Source organism: Sinocyclocheilus anshuiensis, unplaced genomic scaffold (genome assembly GCF_001515605.1).
Source record: "Sinocyclocheilus anshuiensis isolate Anshui unplaced genomic scaffold, SAMN03320099.WGS_v1.1 scaffold70, whole genome shotgun sequence".
In the NCBI taxonomy this organism is placed as follows: domain Eukaryota; kingdom Metazoa; phylum Chordata; class Actinopteri; order Cypriniformes; family Cyprinidae; genus Sinocyclocheilus; species Sinocyclocheilus anshuiensis.
Genome location: NW_015542377.1, coordinates 1,952,363 through 1,969,792, shown reverse-complemented (window position 1 = coordinate 1,969,792; position 17,430 = coordinate 1,952,363). Strand labels below are relative to the sequence as shown.

The following is a 17,430-nucleotide window of genomic DNA, read 5'->3' as shown; positions in this document are numbered from 1 at the left end:
TATATATATATATATAATTATTCAATAAACAGATCAATAAATGAATGTTAGTCAGTAAAACGAAATGACCGTTAATTTTTAAATTACGTGATTGCGTGGCTTTCTGTGGAAGACAGGAGAAAGCAGGTGCTGGAGAAGCGCTGCGCAGTAAAGAGAGATTTAAACAAACCCAGGTGTTTATGATAAGCTTTTCAAGACTACGCTTAACCTTGGCTTAATATTTCTGCTACAAAATTTGATTTATCTGATCATTCTAATGCAATTTGACTGCTTTAATGTCTACAACTTTATTAAAAGCTTATTTCAGACATGAAATTATGCTAAATATAGTTTGTTTATGAAAAATACACATTTCAGCATTAGAATAATCTCTCTGTTGGTCATCACTCAGAAACATCTGCAAACTTTTATTTTGTTTACATGGTTATGAAAATACAACTAAACCTGCAGGGAACATTCTGGGAAGATTCTCTTTAGGTTATAAAATTAAACCTAAAAGTAGCCTGCAGGGAATGTTCTGGGAAGGTTCTCTTTAGGTCATTAAAAAAAGAACCTACAAGGAATGTTCTTATTTGGTTCCCAAAAGAATAACCAAATGGGAATGTTAGGGGAACGTTCTGTGTTTGTTGGGTCATGCCTGACCCATTGCTTTACACTCATGTCATTCTTTAAGGCTATATTAAATGTTACATTAAAGACTGTTTTTCTAATTAGACATTATTCTCTAATCATGGCTAGATGGGCTTGGTTTCGCACAGCAGAATTCGGGACAGCTTCTCTTGAACCTTGTTTTGCAACAATAACATTACTTTTCTCTTAATACCTTTCAAACCATAAATAGATGTCTAAACAATTCTGAAAGCAGAAAAATGATTACAGTCTATACAACTGGAAATGTGAAAAACGAACGAACAACCAAACAAATAAATAAATAAATAACAGTCCTACTTTAAAAAAAAACAATACAGAAGCTACATGCAGGGCATTACTACAGGGACCACTGACAAGCCTGGACCACTCACATCTCCTGGAGCACATCGCCAACAGTAAATGTGGGTTACTAAATATTTAAAAGGGTGCAGAGACTAAGCAGTAAATGACAAAGATGGCAAACAGGGACATTAACATGTCATTGAGCTGGATGTGACTAATAGGCTCCTTACTGTAGTCTAATGAAAGTGTCATTGCAAATCAGCACTTGACTGTGGTTATTATTTATAAATATTTCATGTCCCAACCACAAAGAAGCTGTCAAATCCAAGTCTTTAAATTAATGAAATGCTAATGATTACACCACTGCTCAAATGAGAATTGAAGAACTCAAGTATGATTGTAAAGTGAGCAACAATTGTGCAAATGCTCTCAGACCAAAATTTGACTGACTGATGACTCACTGACAGATGCCTTAACAGGTAAGTCTACTGATATTACTGAATATGTTGTAGTTTTGAGTAAATAAAAAGATTGATGGGACAATAAAGGACACAGAGAAATTATAAACGAACTAAATGCTCTTCAGTTTAATAAATGTATATTATTGGATCTTATTGTGTAGGCTAATCTAATTTATTTTCTATAATGAAATAAAATCGTCAGGTTACCAAGGCAACAAACATAAGTAACGCTAGAATTCTGAAAATCAACATGGTGAGCATATTCTGATGAAATAAAAAAATTACAAATGGCAAAAAATCCATATAAAACAGTAATTCTTTAAGGCGTTTTATAAATAAACAATGTGTAACAATGACATTTTAAATTCTTCTAAGAAAAAGTATAGGCTAAATCAAAATAGTTCTTTATGGAATAGATATTTGGTAGCCTACAGACCAGTGTTGTTTAGGATTTTTGGGATATAGTTGAACATAAAAACATCATTCACATACACAGTGTTCGTATAGGCAAAAGGCGGTTCATTCAGTGTCTTTACCTGGTGATGTTCCATAGATTTATTTGATCTCGGCTTATATATTCAGGAGATCTAGCAACATCTTTACTTGCTGCACTACAATACTCTATTTGAGCCAGAACTTATTTAATACCAACATTTTCATGTTTTGATCAGACCGCAAACGCCCAACCTGTTCAATCACTTCAACCCACCTGCTAATGTATGATGTCATCACGAAGCGCCACTCCGCTGACGTGTTGTTTCAGGAAGTGAATCTCATCCGATGATTGGGCTCTGTAGGAAAGCATGAGCGATGCTGCAGAGTTATGATTTGTAAATCAAAAGTCGTAAAGACTACCGGACATGGAGAACTGGAGCCTTATTTCACTGTGCGTGCTGCTCGGTTTAACGTCGAGATGGACGGTGTCTTTTCACTCATACTCAGGTTGGTTTCCAATAATGCACCGGTTTATTTAGGATCAGTATTGACACCAGTGGCAATTGTTCGGAGCAACTCATTCATATGTAAATAAGCAAGATCAGCTCAACTAAAACGACAAGCAAGGGGGATAAACATTATTCGTGAAAGAATGTTATACATAAATAGTATTGTACATTATAAATTTACGTTTTTTAATTAATAAATCATGCTATTCTGCATGTCATTTAATGGAATAGGTGCAGGTAAACAGCCAGTGTTCGGGGACTATGAAGCACAGAGACACTGGCAAGAAGTGACTTACAATCTACCTGTTCATGAATGGTTAGTCTCTCGTTATTATTTCATGGCTAAGTAAACCAGCACTGGTGAAGCTCCCTTTCCTTATATATTGTAGAAATTAAACGTCACATTATTTTATTTATAAGGCCAAGGCCCTAACAGTTTTTTTTTCTCTTTTTTGTCAAACTAGGTACTTCAATACTACAAATAATGCTTTGAACTACTGGGGTCTTGATTATCCTCATCTGACAGCATATCACAGCCTGGCCTGTGCATATGTGTAAGTGTTCTTTTACATGGTATAGCATCCATATATATAAGAGGTATATATATTCCATTTATCAGTTGAACATGGATTGATGATGATGATGATGATGATTTTTCTTTGTGTGGTGCGTATTTTTATAGAGCAAAGCTGCTCAATCCTGAATGGGTGGAGTTGCATGCATCTAGAGTCTATGAAAGCCACTCACATAAGTTGTTCATGAGGGTCACAGGTAGGTAGTGATGTCATTTATTTCAAATATTTTAGATGGCAGTGTCATTTCTACCTCTTAACTTTACTGAATTTGCAGAAATACTGGAATTATGAAAGGCATAAAACCACTTATAATCTTTTGTTTCTACAGTATTTATTTAAAGTAAAGTTATTTCTAATGAAGCTTCCTTGATGATAGTTACCATAGTCACCACAAATTCAGCAGACTGACCACAAACCCTTTCTAAACGAAATGTAAATTTGAAAATTAAATTATGTACTAGTGCAGAAATAAGGATTATTATTGTTTTGTATGTAAAATATATGCTTGTTCTATGTATAGAATTACTCAAATACACTTGTATATCATGTAACATCTTGTGAAATATATATATATATTTACACACACACACACACACACACACACACACATATATATATATATATATATAATATTCTTTTTCAGGGAAATTGCTCATCTATCATTTTTAAAATGTTAATTTATAAAAAGTAAATATTAAAGGGGTCATGAACTGAGAAATCAGAAAAGATATATATATATATACACACACACACACACACACACACACACACATATATATATATATATATATAATATTCTTTTTCAGGGAAATTGCTCATCTATCATTTTTAAAATGTTAATTTATAAAAAGTAAATATTAAAGGGGTCATGAACTGAGAAATCAGAATTGGAACGTGCCACTTTATTATGGCGTAATAGTGTGGCCAAACACCACCTACGCAGAAGTAGATCAACATCTGCTTCTACATCACTGCCTGTTTAGCCCCGCCCACCGATTCAAGCATATAGTGTAAATAATGAGAGAGGCAAAGTTCCATCTGATATGAACTTTATTTTTAATGAAGTTCCAGACCACGTCAGTAAGAACGTGGTCCTTTGTTCACGTCATTTTACCACAGATTCGTTTACAAATAAGAAAGATTGAAACTAAAAGACGATGCTGTGCCAAATATATTGGAACCGACAGTAATGTTGCACCACACAAGTGTAACTTTTTATTACATGGTCACTATTGCTTTGTCTGTTATTACAGATCATTTGATATGTACTGAGTATTTATGCGCTTTAACAGAAATCACAGCAGTGTCCATCTATGAAGGCTGTAGGTTATCAAACATACACAACTGTTAGCCAGTCAAAGCAGTGGGCGTTTACTTCCGTGTCTACAATCCACTACGCCTATTCAAACAGAGCGTTCCGATGAGGGAGGTCAAAACAGGACAGAAAATAGCCTATTACTTCTAAATTATGATGTTTTTTTATGTAAACATTTTGATAACATTATAAGTGGACCTCAGAGAACAGTACAAAATAATAAAAAAGGCAGTTCATGACCCCTTTAAAATGTAAATCTATTTATTAGTTTTATGAGTGTGTTTAAATTGCTGCATTGAAGTGCTTTGAATAATCTATTATAATGTTTTTAACTGTTTATAGTCGTCAGAGTCAACAGTCATATGATTGCATCTAGTTATAGTTAAATGTAATGTAAATGTAAATCTCTGTTGATGAGGAGAAATATTGATATGGTTATGAATATGAACCTTTCTTGGTCCAACAGTTCTTTTTACAGATATTTTGATCTACATTCCAGCAGTTTTGCTTTACTGCTTCTACTTTTGCGATGGGTCCTCTAAACAAAAGGTAACTAAAAGACTGCCCTTGAATTGGTATATTGTTAAATTGTATTTGTAATCATTAACATGCTTTGATTTGGTCAAAATGCATCATTTTTTTTTCTCATAGGTTGCCACAGCTCTCTGCATCCTTCTGTATCCAGGACTTATACTGATTGACTACGGTCATTTTCAGTATCCTTTAACCTTTACCTTAATTGCTATGGTATTTATTCATTTAAGCTATTCACAGTCATGTCAAGAAGTTAAGATCCAAAAAGAGCAGCATGTGCATAGTCTTTAACTGCAGTTTCAGATATAACAGTGTGAGCCTGGGTCTGGCTCTATGGGGGATATTGGGACTTGGTTTGGGCTGGGATCTGTTTGGTTCCTTGGCCTTCACTTTGGCTCTCAATTACAAGCAAATGGAATTGTACCACTCACTGCCTTTCTTCTGCTATCTCCTGGGCAAGTGCATCAAACAGGGCTTGACTGGGAGAGGGTGAGTCTCTTGGGTTGTTGCATAAACATTGTGTTTTTTTTTAAATTAATTATTGCAATAATATGTTAAAATTGATTAATTGAGTTATTTAAGCAGACCTCAAGAGATTCCAGAAGGTACAAAACCTAGTGTAGTAAAAGTTGGCCTGCCAATTGGTGACATTTTGGGAGACCAATTATAGGCTTAAATGGTGTCAGATTTATTTATCACAATCAATGCATTTCCTTGTTCAGTAGACACACATACCAGAATCCCACATCAGTGACGGAGAAAAAGCTTCTTTACTTTATGTATTATATTTTTTTTTATCAAATAAGGGCAGCTTTGGTGAGCATAAGACACTTATTATATATATATATATATATATATAATGAATCAAAGTTTTTATACTGTATAATCGTTTATATAATAATCACCCAATCTCAGCAAGTATGAATTATGGTTACAAGTGAAAAAGCCCTGTTAATGGAAGATTGCACACAATTAATACATCTGTTGACAATGCTAATTACAACTTTAGCTGCATGTGTCCAGCTTTCAGTCCAGCTGCAAGTGTCATAGCCTTATTTATGCCTGAGAATAACAAATCCTTAATATTCATCATTAGGCACTTCATCTCTAAAGGTGGAATTTTTTTAATTGAACTGAACTGAACTTTTATTATTCAGTTTGACTTTGTATGCAGTGTAGATTCATTTCTACACCAGTCCTGCAGCCAATTTCAGTGCAAGCACTCTGCTCTTTGCTGTCTTGCATTTGTTGATTTAGTAACAATGTACCAAGGGCATTTGGAGGCAGATGCATTGGTGGATTAGTTTGCCTGGGAAGAGACATGTCCAGATGACTCTCTGGCCATGGCTGACCCTCCCTGCTATGCCTGTGCGTGCAACTGTATATCTACAGCTGAGAGGTGTTAGTTGCTCCAGTATACAGTACACTGAAAAACTGTGAGAGCATGCTGTCTCTACTCAAGTCATCGAGTGACCTTATTTATGACCCATTAATTGTGGAAAATATTTTTTCGAATGTGTAACACATTTCAAGTATTTTGTTTCCACTTATTAATATAAAATAAACAGTATTTTATGACAAATATGTATACAATTTTTAAAATGTTCAAGATTGTTGTGTTGGTCAGCAAATCATAAAAAACTGTTAGAGCACCTTTACTGAATTGTTAGGAAAACAGACAATGTTATCCCTGAATGATACAAAATGACTTAATATATTTTTTTTAAATATCTTTATGTTCACAGAATAAATTGAAGACATTTGTATAACCAAAGTATATTGCTAAATTTTTGTGTACCCAGATTTTTTCATCTGGCAAAGATCTCGTTGACTGTACTGGTGACTTTTGCCCTCTGCTGGATGCCCTTTTTGTCTGACCCCAAACAACGTCTGCAAGTTCTTCATCGCCTTTTTCCCATTGGTCGGGGTTTGTTTGAGGTAATTCACATAATGTATATGTAGCATCACAAAGCATCAATGTCAAACACCTTCAAGTTCATCTAAATAGGCTCCTTTTTAGATTCTTTTGAACCAGTGGTTGGATAACTGAGATTACCTTGCCTTGAAAATTGAGGAATACATGTTTGCTAACATTCACAACAGTATTTGCACAATTGGGTATCGGGCTTTGAGCTTTACTTATGTAAAACACTGAGGTAAAATCTACGTAAATCAGTCATATTTATTGCTTAAGGAGTGAGTTTTAAACCCATCATTACAGCGTGATGCTTATTCAGCTCTGTGCTTGCCTGTTATAAAATTTCCAATGAAGGGTCGGCTTGGAAATGCCCTTGAAATCCTTATCCACATGCATTACATTTTTCTCTGTATGCATGCATGAACGCATAAATACGCTGTTGCTAGAATCCTATGTAGCTACATACAGTAAACTGTAAACTGTGTTCAATTTTGGATCTGTGATATTAATGCAAATAGAAGACTGACTTTAATACACATCTTGCCAGTCAGATCTTTCTGTATTCATAGATTACCTCAATGAAACCCCTTGGGTCTAGTGCAGGATTTATCCTTTAGATCTGATAAGTAAACAAGGGTCTCGCGTTGAGTTTATTGGAAAGCCAGAGCTGTGTCCTGTTCATTGTCTAAAGCCAGATATGATCTCTTTTTGTCAAGTCAATACTGAAATACATGGTGAACAAGTACTGTGGCTTGGTTTTGAAATAGACCCAAAAACCCTGTTGTCAAAGGAGCTGTGTTGTGAGAAGTAATTGAAAATTCTGCAGGGCTCAGGGCCCAGAATATATCATGCGTTTGCCTGACACGAGGCTAACATAATACACAAGGTGTGAGTAATTCTAAACTAGAGCCTTGAGCATTTGTGACGGAGGGATCGCTAAGCGAGTCTTGGCTGTTGCTATCATGTATACATCAGAGGATGGTAAAGCTAGGTGATATTTAGCTGATAGATAAATTATTTGTCTGTAGAAAAAAGTCAAATGTAAAAAATTAAAATTAGGCATGACACTACTACAGGCAAAACCATAGTTTTTTCGGGCACTGGTAAATTTTTAGATTTTAGGCAAATTTTGCTTCCATAACATGTCGTCTTTCAGACTATTGGAAAGAAAACATGCAAATTCAAAATTGAAGTGTGAATTTTATTACAGTTTATTTATTTGCATCTGTAGATTTCATTTACAATACACATCTTTAGATTTATGTTGTAGAAATGTATGCAAATTATTGTGTATTTCATTAGATAATACCTTATATGCAAATTTTAACACAACATTTTAGAAAACGTGTAATACAAAACAATTGTTTTAATGTATTGAGATTAATCAACTGGGCAAGTATGGTGAGACCTGTTAGTTGTTTAAAATTCTGTGGAACACAGATTTTTTTTTTTTGGACCGCACAATGAAAGTCAATGGTTTGTCAATGCACCTCATTGACTTTCACTGTATAGACAAAAAAACAAACATTTTTCAAAGTGGGTCTCATTGATGGGTATCATCTTCAGCTGTAGTGTCCACTCGTCTTCACACAACTGTGAAAGACAGCAGCTGTGTTTTCGAGGACTGAGCACTATGGAGAATTTCTCAGAAGCAGGGCTGAAACTATCATAACATTTACTAATTTTGTTGTTCCACAACTGTTCAAGGCCGCCAGTCTTTGAGGAATCACATGTCGGTACCCCAGAAGAAAGGTCAACGAGCACTCAGAACGGATCGGTTTCCTAAAGGGTGCAAGTTGGTCTTCTGTATGTGGTAAAACCACAGTCTTTGCAACCTCGGTGACGTTATTCATGTCCTTGTTATGCATTAGGACAGTCCTTTAACCCTGTGTCCATAAGTTTACAAATAAGTGCATAGCTTTTTTTGACATCATGGTTACTTGACGGGAAAATTAATGGGAGTGTAATACTTCACCCTTGCCCTTTGTACCAATGCCCCCCAAGAATGCCCACAGGAATCTTTATTGCGCCTTCAGTTGGGAAATGATTACGCCGAGTAATGTCACTTATTTGCTTTCTCTTCAAAAGCCACATACCATTTAAAGACACTTACCTAATATGTCGGTGCTAATTTTGTAAGCATGATCATAAATGTGTGGTTATTTCAGAAGTTTACTAAAACAAAAACTATTTAAAAAGTTTTAGGTAATTGGAATAAAGCTGAAATAAAATAAAATATTAATATTCAGATTATTAGAAAAAAATAATTAAAAAAATCCAATGATATGAGAAATGTTGCCTTGGCAACTAACTGAACTAAATAAGTAGAAATACTAAATTTAATAAAACTTAAAAATAAGCTATGTAGAAATATTTTTAAATAATAAAAATAATAACAGTACATAACAAAATTACTAACACTAAAATTAAAGTGAAAACCGAATATTAAAATATATAATTTTAATAACAAAATACTAATAAATACCGTCATTAATTATAGTATATCATTAATGCTAAAATAACACTGAGGCCTAACATAGCTTGGGATATAAAAAAAAAACACTTTTATCCTTCTTTTTGACACAATATATTCATAATATATTATGTAATATATAGATATATAATATATATTTTTAGCAACAGAAAGTTACTTATTACAGGAAGTTAATAAAATATTAACTTTAATATTAGATTTTAGGTGGTTTATTAGTTATCAAGAGTGGTGTATGCTGTTTCTTTACATTCAGTATTGATGTGTGATATGTTTTCAGTTTCAGATTTATTCCAGGAATACATGGCCTCTCGGCCCATAGTTCCAAAAAGTCATAATGACATGACAGATAATCTATTCTTCATTCCATGATATATATATATATATATATATATACAATGCCAATCTCCATGCATACCCCGAATCACAAACACTTAACACATCAATACAAACATCACCAACAAGAACAAGATTACCTAAGTATTTCTTACGCAAATCCTCATACAAAGAGCAATCATACAAAAAATGTTTCTCATCTTCTATCACAGAAATATTTGATGTTAACTTACAATAACTACAGATTCTCTCTGCCATTGGCGTATTACTCCATCTGCCTGTTTCTATAGCAAGATGGTGACTTGAACATCTAAAAAGGAACAATGATCGTACCAATTGCATGTTATACACAGACGTAATGTAGCTCTCTTGTATCAACGAAGACTTATATTGTGAATAGAAAAACCATAAAAATACAGCAGAACTCTAATACGAGTAACCCATGTTTTTCTACCTACTTCATCTAATTGAAAAAGCATATTATAACATTTTCTTGGATAACGATGATTAGACATAGACACTAGTTTTATCCAATACGTGATACATCTTTTCATATAAGTTGACAATACAAATCTACCCAGATCACCCAAGACAGCGACATTGCTCGCACTTGTACTGATACACAGGAGTTTTTTACAAAAAGATACCTGAACATTTTCAATACACTCCACTGGTTCAAAACCCCATATCTCAGATCCATAATAAAGTATCGGTGCAACCATGCGTTCAAACAAATACAAAGATTGATTGCAGCTAATTTTATGTTTACGAACAAACCTTAGCAAGGAAAGCATTGCTTTCTTGCCTTGGCTGGCTAAACGTTGTCGGGTTTTCCACCATGACAATTTTGGTGTAAACCACATACCCAGATATTTGTAACAATTAACCACTTCAATCTGTTCACCAGCAAAATACCATTTTACTTATGTACCACTTATTTAGAGAGCCCCCTCTTCTAAAAACCATAATTTTAGTTTTACTCAAATTCACTCTCATACCATAAAGATTACAAAATTTTTCCAGCTGTTCAATCCGTTTCTGTAACCCTGCAATTGTATCTGCTATATTAGCCATATCATCAGCATATAACAAGGTCTGTACTTCTGTGATACTTTCAATCTGAATACCTTTTTAAAAAATTTCTTCAACATTGTTATATATTCAAGAAAAGAATAAACAAAAGTAGACTCACCATGCAGCCCTGTCTTACACCAATGGTGCAGCCAAAATACTCTGTAAGACCATCGGTTCCTTTCACACATGATTTAAGTTTAGAATACATAGAACTCAATACACTAAAAACTTTTCTACCAATGCCATTCTTAAAGGTGACATATCATGAAAATCTGACTTTTCCAGGTTTTAAGTGCTATAATCAGGTCCCCGGTGCATCTACCAACCAATGAAACGTGAAAAAGATTAACCCAGTAACTTTGTTTTGGTAAGCCTTTTTCTGCAAGCTTCTGAAAAAACAAGCGCGTCTGATTTCGCTCCCTTGGTGACGTGGCAAAGGGATCTCATAATATTACCGCCCCTTAATCTGCACCTTTCCACCAAGCGGCAACCTTCCGGTCTCTCTTGTGAAACCAACATGGAAGTGACTAAAACTGCAATTCATCGACTGGCCGCTAGAGGCTGGCTCCAAAAGTGAGTCAGTCCCATAGACTCCCCATGTTAAAATGCCCAACTTTACAGCAGAAATTTTTTTTTACACAGCCTGGTACAAAAAGCGGTTTTGGTCTATATAGTTAATTTTGCCCTTCATGTGACAACTGTGAGGGGGTGAATTTTTTTATAACTCATCCGTTTAAATGATATTAAGCCTTAAAGTTCTGCATAATTAAGGGCGTGGCCACTTGAGTGACAGATGGATTGCCGCTGCTGTCACCGCCGTCGAGCTAGGTGGGTGTGGTTTCAGCAACCAGGTCCTGCCTCTTTGCCCATTTTCGATTATCCGGGAGTGACGTGCGGTGACGCTCTGCCAAGATGGCGACGGCCCGCTCCGCCCACTTTGAGCTTCAAAAACGGTCTTCAGAAACCTACGGGTGATGTCACGGACACTACGTCCATGTTTTTATACAGTCTATGGTTTCCACCCATGGCACCGTCATTTTGATTTCGCAAGGGACAACGGTGTACCAGCTCTAATGCCATGGCGAGTTTGAGCAAAACATGCTAACTATTCTGCCTTTGGCTGCACAGACGAGCACAGAACACTATTTACTGTCCCAGCCTCAGAGGACACAAGAGAGCAGTGGATTTATTGATTTATTTACTGTATATTGCTGCTGCTACACAGATCTAAAATAAACATGCGATTTATTTCCTAGCTGTTTACCTTCACAGACATAACCGACTGTTTTTGTAACTCGTGTGTTTTTAACGTAAACTTGTGTGTGAATGAGAACTTAGTTTAGTACTCACATGCTGTCTGGTGGCCGCTTTCTATTCGTGTGCTTCGGATGTGTGTGCTCAGAAAACCTTATATCAGCAGTTTAAACTAATATGGTTTAAAACGCATGATTTCAGCATGACAAACATAATAATCAGAACCAAAACAGATGTTTTTTAGCAGGTCCGAGCTGTAATGGCGCAGCTCTATTCTGGAAAAGGGGGCGGGGAGCAGCAGCTCATTTACATTTAAAGAGACAGGCCCGAAAAACAGCGTGTTTCTGCTTCCACTCAAAATAGGCATTTTCTAAATTATATAATAAATGATCTGTGGAGTATTTTGAGCTGAAATTTCACCGACACATTCTGGGGACACCAGAGACTTATATTACATATTGTAAAAAGGGGCATAATATGTCTCCTTTAATGAGAGTGAAATACAAAAGATTATGCTGGACACTGTCAAAAGCTTTAGAGAAATCAATAAATATACAATACATCCTTCCTGTGTCATATGTGTGATATGTGTTATGTAATATTCTCTATATTTTACATTTTAATTTTGTATGTATATGTAATTTAAAGGCATCTGCATACATTTAAATGAACTCACTTTTATTTTACCCCAATATTACTTATTAAAGCATAAAATTAATTTAAATTGAGTTAACACCCATGAATTTATACTATAGCCTAGTTTAAACAAATGTTCATAAAGAACTTGAAAACTGACCTAGCGGTCAGTGTATCATTTGTTCTCATTGTGTCATTCTGTCCGGAGCGCATTAGTTTAGTGACTTTGACAGCATGTGTTTGTTGACAGGATAAAGTGGCTAACACATGGTGCAGCTTGAATGTGCTGATAAAGATCAAGACCCTGCTGTCCAGAGAGACTCAGCTGTTCCTCAGGTAATCCTTCACCATCCATTTACCCACCACCCTCTCTCCTTTTCCTTTGTCTCTTTATGTATCTCCTCCTCAAAATCTTTCTCAGTGTATTCCATCTTACCATGTTTGTGAAAAACATCTCATTATAACAGAGGGCACAGTGGGATTATGGGTAGTTAATGATATCGGAAAGATTTTGAGATACTGATATGTGGACACTAATCTGCAGGTGCGAGGGTTTGGTCAAGATGATTTCTTTGACTATTCACTTAATAATTTTTTGTGTCTTTGTTTAGTCTTATTTTTGCAGGGTCCGTAATTAATTTTCTCAGTGGTCTGTTTTCAGGGTGAACTCAAACATGATTTCCTTATAAAAAGTTTTACAAATTAAGAAACCAATAAGATTTTAAAAATGTTTAAAATCATGTATATTCATGTGAGATGAAGTCTGAAGTTATATAAGCAGCCTACTAAAACCTGTTTTATTTCAAACAGCGCTGGTCCCCTGTCCATGGAGCGGACCTGACTTACATTTCACTGCTGGTCATATATTCCCTATATAACCATGTATGTGACAAATAAAAATCTTGAATCTTGAATCTGATGCATTTCTAGTAAGTGTAAACATTGGCATGATGCTACATCCGCACTACTAGGTATCAGTATATGTACAAGACCACTGCTACATCGGTCAGCTCGGAGTTCACCTTTTCATGTAGTTTTATAAGCAAATGGATATGACTTTTAAAAGACAAGAAAATTATCTTAGGTTCAGTGTGAAAATGTCTTGTTTACAAACTATGTTTCAAAACCAAACTCAGGTGAGAAGTGATACAGGAACAATACAGGATACAACTTAAGATCATGTGTGAGATAAGATCTCTTGTTCGAGACTGGATTATTTCTTCCTGTTAAAAACTGTAGCCCGCAAGAAGCTTGTGATACAAATTGTCTGTGTGCTCATTTGCATTGAGAAGCACTGGCTGTATTTCATTGGCTGTAGGTTGTCGCCGATGTAATTTCCAGTCAAAACACATTTCATACTGCAGGAGTCGCAGACAGGTCCAGATATTTAGCATGCTAAATATTTCACCGGCATCTGTGACGAATTGAACTTGCACTCGATCTCAGATCGAGTCTTTGATAATACATACTACATGATTGTCATTCATCGATTTGCATCCAATTTCAGCCATTTGGCGAATGAAAATCGTGGGAAAAGTCGAGCAGTGTGTACCCGGCATTAGCGACACCACACATGCTGCTGAGAACTCTATGCACTGCACATATTCAATTCAATAAAAACGCATAACAAAAATGACAGTGATGAGAAAACAGCAATTAAGCATCTGATCATAACGATGTTCGATATGTTTGCAAGAGCTCTGCAATTCGGCAGTCCAGTCATGTCACGTATTTAACACTTTATACACAGTAAATTGCTTTAAAGCAAGCAGCTTTACAGTATTAAATATAAAAAAACAATGTCAGTGTCGTTTTCGATTATAATTACATCTTCACTTTCTATTAAAAAGCAGCTCTCCAGTTTGTTCATGGTTTTACTCACGTCTGACCTTGATGGACTGAACAGAAGATTTCCACATCAAAGAAGGCGGAGCCCGAGAGCTTACCTACCTATTACGTAATCGCCATGGACCAATAGTAGTTTAAGTAGTTTAAGAAGGTGTTTACCAGCCAGAGCAGTTTTCTGGAAAGTTCACTTTGGCAAGCTGTTTTCAACTCCTGAAATTCAAACAAACTTTGCTTTGGCCTGATTTTGTTTAAAATGACACCACAGCAGTTCTTCGATTTTGCTTGAAGTCTATCGTGGCCTATATGCTTTTCCAGTAGTTTATCTCACCTATATTTGCATCTGTCATGATGGACCAGATTCCTGTCCCACTAGTGTCATTGATCTCTAATAGGGTCATTTTCCTCCAAGAGAATGATGACTGAGAGGTTCAAGTAATTCTGTGAGTGCTCAGCAGGCCATCCCCGAATCTCATGCATTTCCTGCATGCTGGGATCTTTCTTGTTGACTGTGAGGATGTATAAAAAGATCAGGCAGCCGCGTCCTCTAGTTTCATGGGATAGATTACGGGCTTTGGCAACAGGGCCTCTTGATCGTATTTCTCTACTCCATTTGTGTGAATAGTTAATCTTTTATTAAAGGGATTGTTCACCCAGAAATTAAAATTCTGTCATTAATTACTCACCCTCATGTCGTTCCAAACCCGCAAGACCTTCATTCATCTTCAGAACACAAATTAGGATATTTTTGATGAAATCCAAGAGCTTTCTGACCCTGCATAGACAGCAACGGAACTACCACGGTCAAGGCCCAGAAACGTAGTAAGGACATCGTTAAAATAGTCCATGTGACATCAGTGGTTCAACCGTAATTTTATGAAGCTATAAGAATACTTTTTGTGCGCAAAGAACTTTATTCAACAATTCTTCTCTTCCGTGTCAGTCGCTCTGCGTCATGGTACTCTTGTGAATGGTGAAGAATTCAGTAATTAAAGTCATTATTTTTGTTTTCTCGTAGCTTCATAAAAAAATTGACTATTTTAACTATGTCCTTACTACGTTTCTGGGCCTTGAACGTGGTAGTTCCCTTGCTGTCTATGGAGGGTCAGAAAGCGCTCGGATTTCATCCAAAATATCTTAATTTGTGTTCCGAAGATGAACGAAGTTCTTACGGGTTTGGAACGATATGAGGGTAATTAATGACAGAATTTTCATTTTTGGGTAAAACTATACCTTTAATGTATGGATATATTCAATTAAATCATTATTTCTTTTTTCTTTCAGTTTTGCTCTTACTCTGTTGTTCATCCTGCCTTCATCTTTAAAATTGTTGTCCAAACCCAATCTATGGCAGTTTAAGCTCACCTTGTTAAGTGGTGTCATGTTTATGTGTTTGTCTTTGACAGTTCGGCGGCTTGTATTTTTGACCACTGACTCTCCTGATCTGCTTGTATTATAGGTAAACTCCTCCCTGGCTTTTTTCCTCTTCTCCTTCCAAGTCCATGAGAAGTCTATCCTTCTAGCAGCCTTGTAAGCAGCAGAATATAATTCATACTACTTGATCCAATTGCTTTAAACAGTACTTTGGCTCAATTCACTGACATTGATGTAGACAAAATTTATGACATTGACATTGATACAGACTAAATAACAGTATCATGTTTAAGATGAAGTGTTCAGTTTCATAACTTTGCACTGAATTTTTTGGCTCAACCAGTGGCATGAGTTATAGCTGGAATATTTTTCCTAAGAAGGGGTGGTAGGAAGATTAAGGAAACATGCTTGAAAATAATTATTATTTAGCAATTACTAGAAACTACTTAAGATATACTGATATTCTTAACTGATATTTTTACAGATTTTTATGCTTTTCAACGTTAACGTTGGGTCTATCTTATAAACGATGTAGTTATAATTACAATTATGCAGAAATAAAACAATTAAATAATGTATATCAGTTATCAAACAGATAATCATAAAAATAGCCTATGATAAAAAGGCAATATTGGTTGATCTCTAGACATTACAAACTTCATCTTCAATTATGTTAGTAATTGTTTAGTGCAGTATTTTTCCATATTCTGCATGTTTATTCTTGCAAGTCATAAATCTAATATATTTTGATTTACAACATATGCACATACGCAAAGAACCAGCTGCAAGCAACAGATTTTAATTGTTGTGCTATATCTTGCATCTGTTAGTCAATCAGTAAGGCATGTCTCTGGATTAAGGGTCTCTATTGGGTGTTAAAAATTAGCTGACAGAGGAAGTGTAGTGACTGGATCACTGAGAAGAGATGATACTGATACCTAGTCCTTGCACTCTCAACGACATAATTATAGCATTGGTATCATACATATCTGTAATGTAGTAAATATAGTCTTAAAAGTCAAATATATGTTTTACAGGCCAGTTTGCCTCGTCATCAACGAAATACCTCTGATTGCCATTTGGTTTCTACTAGCGTCAACTTTCAGGTAAGATACCAAGCAGTAAGTATTACTAAATTACAATCACAGTACTATAAATAAATTAATCCTTACGGTTAAGATAGAAACAAAATCAACAAATGACTATATAGTGAGAGGAAAAGTAGTATCCAATAGGGGAGTCCCAGCTGTCCACACTAATTGTTGTGTGCATGGTTTAGTGTAAGGATATCACTGGATTACATGACATAGCCCACATACCATTAAACTAAGACCCCTTTGTGTAAACAGAAACACAACCAACCATTCTCTGGAATCACACTGCCTGCTTCCACAAAACTGTTTTAATCCTGCATATTTATGTTTTTTAGCTGAAGACATGATGTTCTTTGTTATGGAAGATAATTGAATTATATTCTATGATAGAGTAATTGTTGCACTATTAGGGGAAATATCCACAAGAACATACAGAGACAACACATTGCCAGTTTTCTATGCTCCAAATGCACACCATTAGCACACTTTCTACTCATTATGGCGAAATGTTGCGGCATCAAAATTCACAGCTAGTATTGTTTTTTTCTGCATCATGACCAGTTCTGCTAACACAAAGATTGTTTTATTTTGTCAACACTTTCTCAATAGCAGTATTATTCATGATATGGTTGGTGTGCAAATTATT

At 35.5% G+C, this 17,430-nt stretch overlaps 1 protein-coding gene and 1 long non-coding RNA gene across 2 annotated transcripts in view; one reads left to right on the top strand and one right to left on the bottom strand.

Annotated features, from left to right (window-relative positions):
* Positions 1-1,979, bottom strand: part of LOC107692385 (uncharacterized) — a 38,654-nt gene extending 36,675 nt beyond the window's left edge. Inside the window, exon 1 of the long non-coding RNA XR_001634640.1 lies at positions 1,931-1,979. This is a non-coding gene — a long non-coding RNA (uncharacterized LOC107692385). The remainder of the gene's footprint in view (positions 1-1,930) is intronic.
* A 141-nt stretch (positions 1,980-2,120) lies between these two features.
* LOC107692382 (dolichyl pyrophosphate Man9GlcNAc2 alpha-1,3-glucosyltransferase-like) overlaps positions 2,121-17,430 on the top strand; it is a 35,564-nt gene continuing 20,254 nt past the window's right edge. Inside the window, exons 1-12 of the mRNA XM_016491414.1 lie at positions 2,121-2,336; positions 2,570-2,654; positions 2,803-2,892; positions 3,021-3,109; positions 4,695-4,777; positions 4,880-4,944; positions 5,066-5,251; positions 6,565-6,700; positions 12,722-12,807; positions 15,601-15,685; positions 15,776-15,846; positions 16,728-16,796. Coding sequence (XP_016346900.1) covers positions 2,255-2,336; positions 2,570-2,654; positions 2,803-2,892; positions 3,021-3,109; positions 4,695-4,777; positions 4,880-4,944; positions 5,066-5,251; positions 6,565-6,700; positions 12,722-12,807; positions 15,601-15,685; positions 15,776-15,846; positions 16,728-16,796 — 1,127 coding nt within the window. The 5' untranslated portion in view covers positions 2,121-2,254. The remainder of the gene's footprint in view (positions 2,337-2,569; positions 2,655-2,802; positions 2,893-3,020; positions 3,110-4,694; positions 4,778-4,879; positions 4,945-5,065; positions 5,252-6,564; positions 6,701-12,721; positions 12,808-15,600; positions 15,686-15,775; positions 15,847-16,727; positions 16,797-17,430) is intronic.